Source organism: Juglans microcarpa x Juglans regia, chromosome 7S, assembly GCF_004785595.1.
Source record: "Juglans microcarpa x Juglans regia isolate MS1-56 chromosome 7S, Jm3101_v1.0, whole genome shotgun sequence".
In the NCBI taxonomy this organism is placed as follows: Eukaryota; Viridiplantae; Streptophyta; class Magnoliopsida; order Fagales; family Juglandaceae; genus Juglans; species Juglans microcarpa x Juglans regia.
In genome coordinates, this window is record NC_054607.1 from 4,077,964 (window position 1) to 4,095,253 (window position 17,290).

At 35.9% G+C, this 17,290-nt stretch overlaps 2 protein-coding genes and 1 pseudogene across 3 annotated transcripts; 2 read left to right on the forward strand and 1 right to left on the reverse strand.

Annotated features, from left to right (window-relative positions):
• Positions 1-405: 405 nt before the first annotated feature.
• LOC121241687 lies at positions 406-4,051 on the forward strand. The gene is made up of 3 exons (XM_041139567.1): positions 406-497; positions 622-940; positions 1,317-4,051. The coding sequence occupies exon 3, from the start codon at positions 2,490-2,492 to the stop codon at positions 3,780-3,782; it is 1,293 nt and encodes a 430-aa protein (XP_040995501.1). The 5' UTR covers positions 406-497; positions 622-940; positions 1,317-2,489; the 3' UTR covers positions 3,783-4,051.
• A 2,086-nt stretch (positions 4,052-6,137) lies between these two features.
• LOC121241179 (galacturonosyltransferase 8-like) lies at positions 6,138-8,965 on the forward strand. Of its 2 annotated transcripts, XR_005935677.1 has the most exons (4): positions 6,138-6,451; positions 6,784-8,031; positions 8,400-8,752; positions 8,903-8,965. XR_005935677.1 is itself a non-coding variant. In XM_041138838.1 (3 exons), the coding sequence occupies exons 1-3, from the start codon at positions 6,272-6,274 to the stop codon at positions 8,673-8,675; spliced, it is 1,704 nt and encodes a 567-aa protein (XP_040994772.1). In that variant the 5' UTR covers positions 6,138-6,271; the 3' UTR covers positions 8,676-8,965. The 2 variants fall into 2 exon arrangements, 1 of the variants encoding a protein (XP_040994772.1); XM_041138838.1 differs by having other exon boundaries at positions 8,400-8,965.
• A 536-nt stretch (positions 8,966-9,501) lies between these two features.
• On the reverse strand, positions 9,502-15,305 carry LOC121241250 (annotated as a pseudogene).
• Between the last annotated feature and the right edge of the window lie 1,985 nt (positions 15,306-17,290).

Sequence of the window (17,290 nt, forward strand, 5' to 3'; positions counted from 1 at the left end):
TTAGATGCTGAAATTGTCGACAGTAAGCCCTACTAGCGCATATGATTGATTACTTGGAAGTCATTTTAATCGCCTGACCACATGGTTGTAAGGAGGGGTCCGTACGGAATTGAATGGGTCGCTCTCTAATTTGAGTTTTAATAGGTCATTGTCTAGTCCTTTGTGGGCAGATCCAGATTATCAATGTTATGCCTGGCGCTTTATATAAATATTGAGCTTTGTGACTCATCATCCCACACACTACATTTATTTTTATTTTTATTTATAAATTGTTTTTGGTTTTATTTTCTTTTAAACTAATTGAGTTATTTTACTCATCCTCTATACACCAAACATTTGGTAAGGAAAAAAAAATTAAAAAAACCATATGTTGTGTGTGGTACGGGAATGAGTAAAATTTTTCATAAATATTTTACTGAAATATTGGGCTACCTGTCCACTTTCCTGAGCTCTCTGGGTCTCGACTCTCCACTGTCCTGGCCTTGCCGCCGTCTGAGGTGCTGAGAAAATGCCACTAATATTGTCATGATTTTGTGGTTATAGAGAGAACTCCTGTAGTTGATCCAAGGTTTTTTTCTTTTTCTTTTTTTATATATATATATATATATTTTTTTTTATCAGGAAGCAATCACTTAAGGTACAGCCATGGGAAGGGTAAAACATCAATTGATTCGTTTTAGTCAAAAAGGAGATGGGAAAGAATATCTGTCAAAGCTTCCACTGAGATCCCGTAGGCATACCAGCGGAAGCGAAAGGGTAACCAGCCGGCAAACAGACATGGTATGGGTCCCCTGAGAGGTAACAAGCCAGGGGACCCTCAGGTTGCAGGCAGGGGATGAACTTGAGTGGCTATGAGTGGCTCCCCATGTGCATTCCCATCTTACCTTCCAAACACTTCAATTACCTTCTGTCTCCTATTATCGCTCTTCCTGTATGTGAGGTATCCACTACCTCTTTCCTAGTTGATATATGTTCCTTTCGAATCAAATTTTAGTTCAACAGCCCAGAGAAAAGGGCCAAAAAAACAAAAAAAGAAGTAAAACATGGATAGTAACTCTCTCTCTTTTCTTCTAATTTTTGGAAAAAAAAGAGATGAGATTACAATCCGGGCTGGTCTGTGCCTGAGCATGGTTCTAGTAACACCATTATAAAGGGCTAGGAATTCTATTAGTCCATATTATAATTTAAATCCCTTAGAATCATTACAGAGGCAGGAACATCCTTCCAAGTAACATGGGATTCTTTTTCCCATATTCCCATATTTAATCTGAGGTATTACCGATTTGATAATTTCAGAGTACTTTGTCTATGTGCAGTGCTATGGTGTCCGAATCCAATTCAAGGTAGATTTGGGTATATAGACAGACACAGAAGAGATAAAATTCAGGAGACAAGAATGGTGGAGTAGTCATATTTCACATGATGTCAACCTTTTGAAAGAAATAGAGGTTGTAAATGAGGCTTTTGATTGCTTTAATACTTTTCATTCCAGTCAAAAGAAGCAACTTTTGATGCATAAGGGGCCCATGAAATTCGACTTTGAGAGATCCAGAAAAAGTTTGATTCCACCCATACAATTGACTTGTTTGAATAAATCCCTCGTAAAGTATCTTTCAATTATGTTTAGGTTAATTAGGGATGTATGTGGCAACTACCTTGTGATCTTTTTGTCCCATAAACCCTTTTCATTTCATCTCAAACTCCATGTAGAAAACTTGAGATAAGAAAAGAAGGAAAAGTTGTAAACCAAAAAACATATACCAGTTTCCTTTCTGAAAAGGTGGTTTTTTGTGTATATGAAGCTCTAGAAGCTTGTTAAATTTGATAGTAAGTTTGTTTTTAGAGATCTTCATTGATAAAAAATATAATAATAATAATAATAATAATAATAATAATTAAAAATTAAAAATTAAAAAAAATGTTTGTTTTTAGAGACTTTTGACGGAAGTTGATTGGGGCAATTATGATACCCCATATGATAAGGATAATGGTAGGTGGTGTATGAGATCTCATATTACTTGAGAATGAAAAGTTATTGCTCTTTATAAGGTTTCAATGATACTCTAATTGTATTACTGACTAGTCCTTTTAAAGTATAGATCATGTGATTTGGGTCTTCCATTAAGACGTTACAACTATTCTCTTGGAAAGTATTTAATTTGTACGGATTCTATGTAATTATTAAAGAGGACTTGAAGGTTTGTCTATGCAAATCTGAAGGAAGGATGAGAGAAAAGAAGAGAAAACATGGTAATTGTGGACAGGAAGGACCAAAGTTTTTAAAGGTGCTTTTCTTTCTAGTATTAGTCACCCTCTGTTCCCAGTCTCCTCCGTTATTCACGCCTGTCTCTCACTTCCAATTTCACACTTTTCTCTTCCACTGCTGAAACAAAAACAAGAAAAAGCTCCATCTCCATTGCATTCCATAGCAGAGAGAGAATAAAAGCCAAAACTTCCTTCACTTTCTTTCTTTGACACCAAGAGAGAAAATGTCCGAATTTTCTTTCTCAAGTACCTTCAAGAAGACAGGATTCTCCAGTCTTCTCCTCTTCGACTTAATCCAATTTTGTTTCTTCATTCTCTCCCACCCTCTTTACTTCTGTTACTTCATCTTCTTCTCCCCTTATCTTCTAAAGCTCCTCTCTTTCCTCTCTCCTCTCCTTATCACAACCTTTCTTCTCCTCCTTGTTCTTCTTACTGTCTCTCCCAAACTTGTCCAAGAGTACTCTCACTCTGAATCTTCAGAATCCAAAGTGGCTTCTCTTGTTAGTACATCTCGAACTCTTTTCGAAAGATTACAACCAAAAGTGGACGATGGAAATGAAGATTTTCAACAATTTGAGGAGCTTGAAGTGTTTAAGATTGTGTTTGACAAATCTACATTTGAAATTGGAGAGGCCCCCGTTGAAGTTTTGGAATGGGAAGTCAAAGAAGTTTGCTCAGAAGCATATGAAGCACCGGTTGACAAGAGTGTGGGCTCTGGAGGCAATTGTATTAGTGGATTGGAAGCTCTAACTGGAAATACTGATGCATATCAGGTTCCGACTACACAGCCAGGAATCACTCAACAGAATGTGGAAGTGAAGAGATTAGAATGCTTTTTTCAAGAAGAGAATGGGTTGGAAACTATGTTTTGTGTAAAGGAAGAGAAAGAAATCAACCAACCAGGCATAGAGTTCTATGAAGTGGAAGAAGGAAAAGAAGAGCCATCCATGAGAAACGGATCAAAGGCAATGTATGATAAAACAAATGACAGTACTACATTGAGCACCAACTACAGAAAAGAGGATGATCCCCAAGTGATGGTAAACTCGCAGAGACTTGGCGCAAGTATGGGGAGTCCAAGAAATGTGGGAGAGTATTCTTCAAAATTTATGGAGAATTCTGAAGAATTGGGCTCGAAACTTGGAAGTTTTGGTTCGATGAGGAAAGAGAAGGAATGGAGAAGGACATTGGCATGCAAGCTTTTCGAGGAGCGACACAATGTAAATGGAGGTGAAGGGATGGATATGCTTTGGGAGACATATGAGACAGAATCGAAAAAGGTGCAGGGAAGAATCAACAAAAAGAAGAAGTCAGGCAAATCGGTTGAGTATGAGGAGGATGAGGTGGAAGAGGAAGACATTGATGGGCAGTTGTGCTGCTTACAGGCTTTGAAATTCTCAGCAGGGAAGATGAACTTAGGAATGGGAAGGCCTAATCTTGTCAAGTTCTCCAAGGCACTGAAAGGGATAGGATGGTTGCACCATTTTGGCAGGCATGGCAAGAAGGGTTACCACTGAATCAAATCAATTTAACTTTGTCAAAATGTATTAATGTTTCAAGGATCACAGGTAAATATTGCCTCTTGTTTTTTTTTTTTTTTTTTTTTATGTGTTTTCTTCCTCTCAATTTGGAGACTTTCCATTGTGGAACAATCAGCAGCAAATGTGCTACATGATGTATTACAGAGAGAGGCTCCAGCATTTTGCCTCTGGTTCTGACCAAAAGAGGAGAGATATTCAGAGAAAATATGTGCACTGGTAATGGTGTTAGAGCCCTTTTAATCTTATGACCTCTTGCGTTATACATATGCTGTGATTGATTGTTTGGGAGACAAGCAGACAGGAATTGCATCCAACAGTTGTAATATAGGCATGATATTAAGTAACCTTTATTAAGGTACTACTTGCATTCAGCATGGGGTGAGCATCCTAGGCAGAACCAACCAAGGATGTCATATCTGCATGTTACTTTTCTTTGTTCTCATATCCGATAATTCTGATTTGGTCGGATTTTAAACTCCGGTAAAGTCTGCAGAAGCTTGATTATAGTTAACAAGGAGAGGAAGCCAAACAACCTCAAAATAAAACATAGTAAAATCTCTTCTTCTTCTTTCTTTTTCGAAATAAAATAGGGTAGAGTAGACGTGATCATAACAGCACCCTATTTTCTGAAAGAAGATCGCTATATCTACAAAGAGATTACACAAAAGCAATCACACAAATTGACGTAGTTTCATGTGATTCGTTAGATCTACTATTCATGCAGTGCCCTAATTACTACAAAAACTCAATAGCAAATATAAAATAAAATGCACAAGAATTTACAAAGTAATGCTAAGAGGCTAGCAAACAAAATGCAGACTGATATCTTCACTCACCATATAGAACTAGAGCATCTAATCAAACTGACACATTGCTAACCTGTTATTACTAGATAACTGGATGCATTGCCTAACATGAGAGAGAGAGAGAGAGAGAGAGAGAGAGAGAGAGAGGACTGAGGAGAACTCTATATCACTCATATCACTGGGAAATTTAAGTAGTCTGAGTTTTTCTACCAAAAGTAGAAAAAAGATTTTTAGGTAAATTTGCAATCACAACCATATTAAAAGATGTCTGATCAGGTCATATTATAGTCCAACGATTCATTATCATTCCCCAGTTTCACTTCTTTAAATGTAAAGGAGCAGCAATGAGTTTGGAGGCAGTAATCGAGACACAAGTGGTAAAACAAGTAGTATTGGAACCATGTGTTACCTGCTTCATCAGAGATGTGAATGCACCCTTTGGCAAGCCAAACCCAATTGCTGCCATTTCGGCAACTACCTGAGGAAAAATTAGTTACACAATAACTTCAGGGAATAAGCATAAAAGGTTTTATGAGCAAAATGAATCCCATGACTTACTTCTATTGCAGATATCATTTTATATCCCCATGAATCCACACTGTCTTTCCATTAAAGAAAACCTTCAGGTTAAAAGTAATTTTATAATCTGACAAATCATATAAAGTCACAATAATTTGTGAGATTACTTTTATGTAATCTATTTGTAATTAAATATTTCTCTTTTTGAAAACCAAGAGAGAGATATATATGGTGGGAAGCGTAAAATCGATATAAAATCATCAGTTTTATTAAAATTATTGTTATCTACGTAAATCTTTTAAATAACATTAAATATAATAAAAATTGTCAAATTCTTCCTCCAAATTAAATTAGAAGAAACTTTCACCAATCTATTTAAAAAATGAGAAGTATTAGATCCATAAATGACTATCATAAAAATAAACTCACAAGCTTACTAGATTTGATGTGACTTAACGTATTACATCAAGTCATATTAATTTTTTTAGTCTAATTTATAAAATCCTTTTACTTGTGAAATATTTCTCTTTTAAAAAATTTAATTGAGCATATGATAAACACATATTTTTGTAACAAAGAGACTGTCAACTTTTTTTAAGTTCTTTATAAATTTTAAAAGAAAAATTCACAAACTGACATATTTGAAAAATGTGTTACTCAAAAAATAAATTTTAAAAAATAAATTCACAAATTGATATAATTTGACATGATATATTAGATTATAAATTTATTTTTATTATCAAATAAAAAAATTATTCTCATCAATTACTATTTGCTATATCAAACTCTACGAAAAATACTTCTACATTCAATGAAAAAAATTATAAATATAAAATATGAGAGTAAATAGTTATGATATATAACATCCTATATTTTTTTACCATGTTTATTAATAATTATTCTAATATAATAGATATTATGCAAAGTCACTCCACCGACGTGGTGTTTTGTATTTTCCTTAATTTTTGTGAACAAATACTATTTACAGTAATGGTGTGCCGCCGACTGGCCGAGTCAGAATCAAAGTCCGAGGTGTGGGTGACAGCCCATGCACACTCAGAAAACACGCTCACACAAATTAACTAGCAATCCTTTTCCATCAATAAAGCAAAAGAGAAAAGGAAGAAAACTCGGGAAAAAATGGCCCCCTTTCGGACCGCACGCACTTCGGAGAGGATCACCGGTGCCGGAGGGTCGATCCGGAGCCTCGGATTCACCTTCAGACTCTTGGCCTCCGCCATCTCCGTCTTCCTCTGCCTCTTCCTCACTCTCTCTTTCCTCTTCACTTCTGGCGCCCATACTTCCCACCTCCACCACTTAGTCAGTACTCTCTCCCTACTTCCCTCTTAGATCTCATTTCCTTAAGACGAACAGCTATCTAGCTTAAGGTCTTACGGCAGATTTAAGGATTATTATAATTTTTTCCGTCTTTATATGTATCTTTTTTTTTTTTTTTTTTTTTGGCTTTAGTTGGGTTTTCACTTCTGGATCTTGTCATTCCTGTTATGGAAGAAGATATGCAACTAACATGTTCTTGGATTTTTTTTTTCTTTTCTATTTTCTCGCGAAACAAACTTGCTTACTACTGTTAATGCTGGAAATTCTTATAGGTGAAACGCACTTAATTGATTGATTGATTTCTATTGAATTAGGGCTTCAATTCCGGTTCATATGGATTGGGAATTACGAGACGATCCGTACTCGCTCTCAAATCGGACCCTCTCAAGCCCCGGCTGGATCAGATCCGGAAGCAAGCAGACGACCACCGGTCATTGGCTCTGGCTTACGCCTCCTACGCTCGAAAGCTCAAGCTCGAGAACTCCAAGCTCGTTAGGATTTTCGCAGATCTCTCCCGGAACTACACCGATCTCCTCAACAAGCCCACATATCGTGCTCTCTCCGAATCTGACTCCCTCAACCTTGACGAATCGGTTTTACGGCAATTCGAGAAGGAAGTGAAGGAGCGAATTAAAGTGACGAGGCAAGTGATTGCGGAAGCCAAAGAGTCATTCGATAACCAATTGAAGATCCAGAAGTTGAAGGATACTATTTTTGCGGTTAATGAGCAATTAACGAAGGCGAAGAAGCAAGGAGCTTTCTCGAGCTTGATAGCCGCAAAATCAATCCCAAAAAGCCTGCACTGCCTCGCAATGCGGTTGATGGAAGAGCGAATCGCTAATCCCGATAAGTATTCTGATGAGGGGAAGCCAACTCCACCGGAGTTTGAGGATCCGAAGCTTTACCATTACGCAATTTTCTCGGATAATGTGATTGCCGCTTCAGTGGTGGTCAATTCGGCAGTTAAGAACTCGAAGGAGCCGTGGAAACATGTATTCCATGTTGTGACTGATAAGATGAATCTTGGGGCAATGCAAGTTATGTTCAAATTGAAGGACTATAACGGAGCGCACATTGAAGTGAAGGCGGTTGAAGATTACAAGTTCTTGAACTCTTCGTATGTGCCAGTGCTTCGGCAATTGGAGTCTGCAAATTTGCAGAGGTTTTACTTCGAGAATAAGCTTGAGAATGCAACAAAGGACACCACGAATATGAAGTTTAGGAACCCAAAGTATTTGTCCATATTGAATCACCTGAGGTTTTATTTGCCGGAAATGTACCCAAAATTGCACAGGATCTTGTTTTTGGATGATGATATAGTGGTGCAGAGGGACTTGACAGGGTTGTGGAAGATAGATATGGATGGGAAGGTGAATGGGGCAGTTGAGACGTGTTTTGGGTCATTCCATCGCTATGCACAGTACATGAATTTTTCACACCCTTTGATTAAGGCGAGGTTTAGCCCCAACGCCTGTGCGTGGGCTTATGGAATGAACTTCTTTGATTTGGATGCTTGGAGGAGGGAGAAGTGCACTGAAGAGTATCACTACTGGCAGAACCTGGTAATCCCTTGATTCTTTTCTGTTATTTGTGTAATCTTAACATGCTATAAAGCAACATTTCTTGCCTAAAACAGGTACTGAGTTCATATAAATTTGTAGTTGTCGTGTTTTTGTTGCAAATTGTGATGCACAAGTTTGAACCAATTGATCTTGTCTAGTTGTTTTCTGATCACACTGTCTGTAGTTAAAGAATTAATAATTTCGGGAAATCAACACTGCTAAAGACTGCAATTTTGAAACAAAAAAGAAAGTTTCATGAACATCATGGTTGCATTGACATAAAGTTGTTCTCTTTTTGCATTTTTGTTGGGTATCTGTGCTATACTGTTTCTTTTGCTGTTAGTGTTAAATGATAAATCTTGTTGCAGAATGAGAACCGTACATTGTGGAAATTGGGGACATTGCCTCCAGGACTAATCACATATTACTCGACAACAAAGCCTCTGGACAAGTCGTGGCATGTACTGGGACTTGGTTACAATCCAAGCATTAGCAGGGATGAGATCCGCAATGCTGCAGTGGTACACTTCAACGGGAATATGAAGCCGTGGCTCGACATCGCCATGAATCAGTTTCGGCCACTCTGGACGAAGTATGTTGACTATGATTTGGAGTTTGTCCAGGCTTGCAATTTCGGTCTCTAAAATAAATAGTAGTAGTTGAAGTCTCTGATCTCATTCTCTCAGAAGGAATTTTGGCATGCTCACTCATCATGCAGCAAGTATGCAACTCTTTACTCCTTGTTATTTCGCTTATACGTTCTTATTCAACACCAAAAGAAAATTTTCCTGTATCCAAAGATTACCAAATGTAAAATACTTATGTGTTATATCGGTTTTGGATTATTAATTCTCTGATTTGTTCATACAAGGACTTCAATGGTTTCATGAAGCACATCGGCAGATGTTAATCATAAGAGAGCCTTGTTGGATTATCCTAAGCTGGCCTTTAGCTCTCTCTCTCTCTCTCTCTATATATATATATATATAACCCAAGAATTTTGTGCATCATGCGTTACTGAGATATAAACGTGTTTATTGTCTCTTTGAATTGTAGAATACGTTTGGATGAAACATCTTATTGATTTAAAATCCCAATTAAAAAGAAGAACAATCCGGCAAGACATAATCGGAATTTCATGAAGACATTGTTAACTCCTGAAATCTAATGTTGCAAGCAAAAATGCATGCATGGGTCTGCAACTCGTTTCTTGTAAGATTAAAAAAGGACATTCTTCTGTGAATGAAACCAGGTGCACTAATTTTTATCACCTTCAAACTCAGATGAATAGATAGATAGATACTAAAAAGGTCTTACTACATGATCCATTTCTGCCGAAAAATAAAAATCCATATCAGGATGATCTATCTTCTATATAGCCGAAGCATACTCTCATTCCCAGCACCAACGCTCTAAAAATTCCTAGTGTCATGAAAACAAAAACAATGTGACTCACCAACTCTACTGAGATGCGAAACAATGCACCGAATAGTATTTTTAATCTATTATCCACCCAAGACCAATAAAAAACACATGGACAAAATCTCGAGCAAATCTCATGTACCTCTCATTCAATGAAAAAAAAAAATATAACTCATCACTTGAATAAGCAACTTAAAATCTTCAAATTGCTATCCTCCCGACAAACTTTGGCTCCTTACTCCTTAGGCGGTAGCAGGTATCTGTGGTGCTGTATTTCTGGATGCATTTACGGCCAACCCACCAGCACGATTCACGCGCCCACCATTGCCACCCATGTGCTCACCCTCTGATATCCCTCTCCACGACTAAAATATCCACCTCGGTTGCCACTCCTGCTGCCAAACTCAGCCCTGCCATTGAAGTCACCACGACCATAATAGCCCTGGCCACTTCCATAGTTCCCATTTCCACGTCCTCTTGCACCATCATTCCTATATCCAGTCGCCCTTCCAGATGGAAATCGTCCCTTACTACTGTTCACTGCAGATTGAAGAACAGCCAATGTCAAGGTGTCAATGGATAAGCCCAAATCTGCAGTTCAAACTGAGTACATAAAACCTAATTTGTTTAGCAAAAAGGAATTGTAACCAAGAGTCTGATAAACGTATCACAACTCCCATCCCTCAAATGATTCAAGCATGTCTTCCATGGAACTTTGGGGGAAAGAAAATCCCATTTCCTAACTCAATCAAGAATGGCCCTTCTACTCATTAAAAATTGGGTCTAACAGCACATCAATAAAGTTTTTCTCTTGCTTATAAAAAAAAAAAAAAAAAATTGGGTCTAACAGAAACGCTATTGAAATATAAACACTGATTATCTGATCTCTTTCTTTTAGAGATATAGGATTGCATTTACTTTAAGGAAATCAGTAAGATTCAACCACAAACACAACCTACCTCGATTGGTAGATCTCTTTTCCTCAACAACAGCTTGACGTCCACCAATGATGATGGGTGAAGCCTGAAACATTATCTTGAATATAATTGCATGTAATAACAAACTGCAAAGTAACATTGGATGCTAATGGAAGCAACAATGAATTGAAAAGATCCAATACAAGCGCAATGAAACCAGACCACTCGTTAGTTAGAAATGAGGTTGAAACACCTACAACATTTAATAATTCTGAACTAATAGGACCATTGTTTGTAAGGCATAAAAGCATAAGATCTTTTTTCAAGTAAATAAATAATTTCAAATTTCTTTTCAAATTTCTATTAATAATAGAGAAATTAACAGGGAAACAAGACTGGAAACTAAATTCCATCAACAGAAGAATTTGGAGAACAACTGCACGCACAAACAAAAAAGGAGAGGGAAGCCGATACTACTGAATCTAATGATGTACCTATTAACCAGAAAGGAAAGGACAGGAGTAAGATCAACCAATCTTCAGTAAAACTAACCAAGTACGAAACAATTATCAAAATGCATCCCTAATAGAAGACTAAATTACGGATCAACAAATATATTCATCATCCTTTTTCTCATCATCCCATGATGTGGCATTAGATGATTGATTTACAAGTGAAATATAATTAATAGTCTCCAATCATCTAATGCCACATCATGAGATGATGAGATAATGATGAAAATTAGTGTAATGTGTAGCATTACTCATTACGGATATGGTGATAGGGCTCATACATGATCCATAAAACTATTTAGCCTCAACAATTGTGGAGAGAGCAAGTATCATAATGGAAGGTATGAACACTTGACCTCAATAATCGTTGAGATGGAGGCAACTACACAAGGTGCAAGCAAAGAAACATGCAACCAAATTCCAAGAAATTATGACCATTATAGTCTACACATTTTTTTATAAGTAAAACAATAATATGTGTAGACTACATTATAGCCTACACATTACAGTCTCCTGTCAATATAATTCAATAAAGGGTCAATTAGTTTTGAAAACTTAAAAGAAGTCACTTGAACCTTTATTTAGTGAAACAAGATTGATATTCAAGAATAAAAAAATGTGAGCTAATAATCAAAATACAAACGAGACATTGCAAAATCTTAATTTTTATTCAATTTAACAAACTGCAAAACCCAAATCTGAGACAAGAAAAGCTACATTTTATTGCCCAAGTTGGCTTTGTATTCAAATATGTCTGACCAATTGCAATTGAGAACAACTAGATCTACAAAGATATTGTAAAGCTCTCTATATTGTATAGTAGATCTGATATCTCATTGATTCATGTCAATTTGTCAGTTTACTTTTGTAAGATCTGTTTGTAGACCAAGCATGTCTCATTACAATTAGATTAAAATCAAGCTGCCTACATGAGAAAACCATCAGAACTAAAAGTAGCATATCCGGTTTCAACTAATTAAACAAGTTATGGCTGATCCATCTCCTTCACATTATGAATCATAATGGAAGGGAAACAATGAACAAAGAAGAAAAGATCATAAAATCCAAATCCAATGAACACCATAATTGCACTTCATGAAACAAAAATCCCACGTATAGCTTATCCCCCATCCATGAAAAAGTCTGAGAAATCATCATACACAATGAGAAACAGCCTTAGATTCAGTATATACATAGAGTGCAACTCATTTGCACCAATTGGATCTAACAAGTGCTAAAATCAACAAATAAGAGGGGCTATGGCCTATCCATCTGTTCAAGTGCATCAAGCATAACAGAAAAGGGGAAAAAAGATCACCAAGGAAACCAGATGCATACCTCAATTGCACTTTGCACAGCGGTTGCCGCCTCAAACTCCACAAAGCCAAAACAAAATCCCTGTTGTATATATGCATGGACAATAAATACTAGCCAAGGGAACAGTTAACAATCATCAAGAAATTTGAGTTTACATCATGGCATACCTTTTGGCTTCTGACTTGTATTCCGCCAATCTTGATAGGTCCAAACTTCTTGAACTCAACTTCAAGCAGGGCAGGAGTAGCATTCACAGGGAGGCCTTTTATGTAAATAGAATGACCATCAGCTGTCCATACACAAAAATATGTACACAAATTAATTAAAGTAAACACTCATACGGTATAATCAACAAACCAGGATGCAGATCACAGCAAGTTAACTAGCAGAAAACGGCATAACAATAACAACCTGCTCACCTTCCAATTCCTTATTAGCACTGTTTTCATTAGCATTCGTGTCGGAGTCGGGTGTCTCAGACACTGGGGCAGGAGGTCCAGAATTCACTGGTTGCTCTTGGCTCTTGGAGATAGACCTCCGAAGAGAAGGCGTTTGAGTTGAAAATGGAGCAGCATTCTCTTTCAAAACCTTAACCTGGAATACCATAATAAATAGCTTTCACCAAACAAGACCTTGATAAACTATAACACAAAAAACTAGCAATAACAGAGAAAAGGAGATCACTCGTGCCCAAATCTTGAAGCTGCTATTTTAGGCATTTAGAAATTAGCAGAACTATTATTATTATTTTTTTTTTACAAGTATTTAGAAGAACTATTATTCCAAAGTATATGGATAAGAAATAAGTACAACGGATAGGATTTTGCCTAATAACCACTTACAATAGAGGCATATGACTTCTTTGGAACTTCTTCAATTTTAGAATTTGATTCGGCATTTGATTCGGCCACTATCTGCCAACCATCTGAAATTTCATTGAGGACCTCAGGGACTGGTTCTTCCTCTTCTTCAATAGGAGCCTGTCCATTCTCAGAAGGATTATACACTTCCACCCCATCAGCAACCTCTGACACTGCAGTTACTGGCTCTGAAACATGATTCTCCTGCACAGGAGAAGGATCTACAACAAAAATATCCACAAAATGAGCTAGATGACCAAAACTTAATACTTTAAATTATAAACTGTGTTTCACATTACCAAGGTCAGAAGTAAGAGGTGCTTCCACATCATTAACCAAACCCTGGTTCCCATCATCTACATATCTAAAAACATCGTTCAGAACAAAGTAGCCTTTGTCTTGAGGGGCCAGGAAGAAAGTTTGAGAAAATTTACGCCTCAAACTATCCTTTCCAGTCAAATACCCAGTGACAAGAACAAGGACTCCCCCACTGAAAGAATCTTGTGCATCCACAGTTAAGATTTCTGCACTGAGTTCACCATAATGAAGCGAGAGTATCTTCTCATTGATTGCCTACTCAATGAAAATCAGTCAGTGTATATAGAGGGATGAAAGTTTCAAATCCTAATTTTCACCATTTGCAGGTGAACCTACCAATAAATAAGAAATTCTAATTTACATATAGAACAAAAAATGTAAGAACTCATAGATGCTCAAACTACTCATTTTCCCACTCCAATTTTTTCAGATTTTATAGATATCTCTGTTTAATGACTTTGAAAATTATAGAAAATATTTCAGAATTAAAAAATCCTCTTTTTCATCATACTATCAGCCACCAACCAATTGTTCATTCTACCATACTTCCAGCAACCAGAGATAAATTTAAATCACATAAAGCAACAAGATGAACACTAAACAAGCCAAGGCATGTAATCAATTAGGCTTTTCAAGGACAGATAGATAGAAAATTAAAAAAAAGAAAAAAAAAGAAAAAAAAAAGAAAGAGAAAGGTGGGAGCTCACTTGCATAGTTGTTGTAATATTCATGGCCCCATTTTCTTCTTGACGACCGAGCTTACTAGTATCCTGGTAAAATCTATGAACAAGCTCGGGGGATTGATGCAAGATAAGGTAGTACTGGTGAACAAAGGCATTGCCAACCTAGATTTGACCACAAATTCATCCAAAAAATAATTAATACCCCAAAAAACACAAGATTTTGTAATATTCCCAATAAAAAATCAGTACATACAACATCAGCAGCAGGAGGGCAGGCTGCAGCTGATACATCCTGCTCTGAGGACGCCATCACTGAATTGATCTCTGAAAGGAAATAAAAATACTAATTTAAAATATTATTTTCCATCAATTCACACCATCCATGAACTAAAAATGACTTACTACTTTAATGGAAAACAAAAATCAAAGTTTCCAGAGCTTTTCTTATTAATAAGCGAACACGCACCAATGAGTCTTTAATATCCCTCCACCCTAGGATTACAGGGGAGGAGGTGTAAAATTAGATTGGAAGCAATAAATTCCCAAGCTAATCCCTACAAATAAAATTATAACTGACGGACCAAGAAAACTACGTAGATTTCCCTATTGCAGATATTCCTGAGGGCATTCGAAAATACATCATAAATTTTCCCAACCATTACATGATTTTTACATGGGATACACGGATCGAAGACTTCTTTTCTGAGAAAACATCATCTATCTAACAAAACAAGCAAAGAATCCATCAGATCCCTTCGCGACTTCAATTAGTTCTAGAGAAAATTTACTCGTTAAATTAAAATCTCAACTGATATATACAGCTTGTTTGGGTAGAGCTCGCCCACATGAGTTTCCATTTTCACGGGAGCGATTAGCCAGGATATGCCGAAAATGAAAATAAAATAGTGACGATCCACCAGAGGATTTATAATACGTGAACCTTCGCGTGTTCATGAAATGAATTTAGTAATATTTCCCAGAAAACAAACATGGACCTGGGGAAGCACAAACAAAACAACAATTCAACAAAATCATCGACGGGGATTGAGGAAGCGACAACAGTACCTGAGCAAAGAGGAGGAGGGATCGAACGGATAGTGAGAGAAGGTGTATACTATTTTGCAGCTCAGCGACCTTCTCTCACCTCCCTCTGGTCGTATTGTTTCGCAAGGGTTTATACTAGGGTTTCCTTCTGGATCTCGGAGAGGTGCGACTGTGCGGGAGAAATGGCATAAAAGGTAGGGTTTTGGGATATTTATATTTAGAATTATAAACAGAACACACTTACATGCCATTTAAAAAATATAAAATTTTATTTTTTTATATTTTACGAAAATATATAAAAAAATAAAATTACATATTATTAAGTAACGTAGAGAATGTAAAACTTCTGTATAACACTTCTCTTATATTTATTGTGTCCTGTATAATAGGACAAAAAGCGAAGCTAAAGTCACAAAAAATGTGTCGGTCACAGAATAATATATTTTAATTTTTTTTTTTATGTATTCTTTTAATCATCATAAATATTTAAAAAAAATTATAATATTATTAAAAAATGTTTTCTTTATCAATAAATAAAAAAATAAAAAAAAAATCTCATTCGACACTATTTATATTTGGGTCCCGAATCGGTGGCCCAAAGCATTTCTGATGGGACAAAACCCAAAGGAAGCGTAGCGTGCGGAAAACAAGCAAAGCCCTTTCCTCAACAAGACTAATTTAATAAGAATAATGCCTCTTAAATTTATTTATTTATTTTATAAGAGGTTGGGGGGTTTTAGCATCCATATTTTCTATTGGAAAAGTTTACTATACCACCCAAATGTTACGATTCAGTTTGACCGCTCAGTTTTTTTTTTTTTTTTTTTTACCGAATGATAAAAAAAGTAATTTTAAATGTATTGATGTATTTTTTTTATTTTTTAAAAATATTTAAATACATTAAAAATGTGAATAAAAAAATAAAATAAAAAAAACTAGTTTTACAACTAGTGGTCAAACCGAGCGGTGCTACTAGGGCGACAGAATAGTACCGCTCTTTTCTATTTGGAAAATCAGGTTATATATCGCTTTTGACAGTTTATTTATTTACACGTAAAATGTTCAAAACTTGACGAAGAATGTATCTAAATACTAATGTAATTTACAGTCTTAAATTATATAAATTTATATATTTAGAATTTATTATTAAAAAATAAATTTTTTAATATAGATTTTATATTTATCTCTTTTTTTTGAAAAAAAAGAGTGTGCAAAATTTATAAATTATAGACCTTTAGACTTTTAGATTGTATTTAGCATTATTCAAACCAACAATACCCTTGCCCTTGCCCTTCTAAACCAACTCCTTGCAAAAATCATGGAAAACTCACATTTTTAATCCGGAATTGTTTCGTTTGGTTGGGGTCATTTTAATATAATCTTTTTGTTAGATCTTTGTTAAAATTTTAGAGAAAAATGCATGTAATTTATGTATGACCGGCAGATCAATGACTTTTGAACCCATTTTTACGATTTGATTCATGGAGTAGGTTTAATGGAAGAGTCGTGCTACATACAGTTGTAGAGTGTATAAATGTTATGTAATCATTTTAAAAAATAGTTTAGTTTACTATTAAAAAATTAATTTTATTCATATAAATTTTATATTTATTCACTTTTTTAAAAAAGATTGCGTAACGCTTACGTATTCTACGATCGCAAATGTTAATGGAAAATGATTTGTACATGTACAAGGCATGCAAAAGTGATTTTATTTTTCTCATTGTGGTTATGCTCATGTTTTTTAAAAAGAAAATTGAATTACATATTAGAGATTAACTTCAAATAGGTCAAAATGTTGTTTCTTTTTTACACCCTCCAATAAAATGTGGACATGTAAGAGACTTATTAGACTTACTTTGAGTGCGACGTTTCCTTCTTCCTTCTCGCCGAGCCCTCCTCTCTCTCTCTCTCTCTCTATTTTCCCTTTCTCTCTTCCCTCCTCTCTTCTTCCCGTATGGAGTTGGAACTCATTTCAAACTCAACTCTCTCTCTCTTCTCTCCCGTCTTCCAGAACCTCTCTCTCCTCTCCTCTATCGAACCCAAAACAAACCCATCTCTGTCAATAGATTTTGAACAAAACCATTTTCCCCATTTGGATCTAAAACCACTCGAGAGATTTTAGCAACTACCTGCTTTATCTTCATTGAAATTTTTGCCAAGATGAAACTCTTCATAAAAGTTTA

Coding starts and splice junctions, on each gene's coding strand:
- LOC121241687 (XM_041139567.1), top strand. CDS start 2,490: ATGTCCGAATTTTCTTTCTCAAGTACCTTCAAGAAGACAGGATTCTCC.
- LOC121241179 (XM_041138838.1), top strand. CDS start 6,272: ATGGCCCCCTTTCGGACCGCACGCACTTCGGAGAGGATCACCGGTGCC. Junction 6,452..6,783: donor CTTCCCACCTCCACCACTTA/GTCAGTACTCTC, acceptor CTATTGAATTAG/GGCTTCAATTCCGGTTCATA. Junction 8,032..8,399: donor ATCACTACTGGCAGAACCTG/GTAATCCCTTGA, acceptor ATCTTGTTGCAG/AATGAGAACCGTACATTGTG.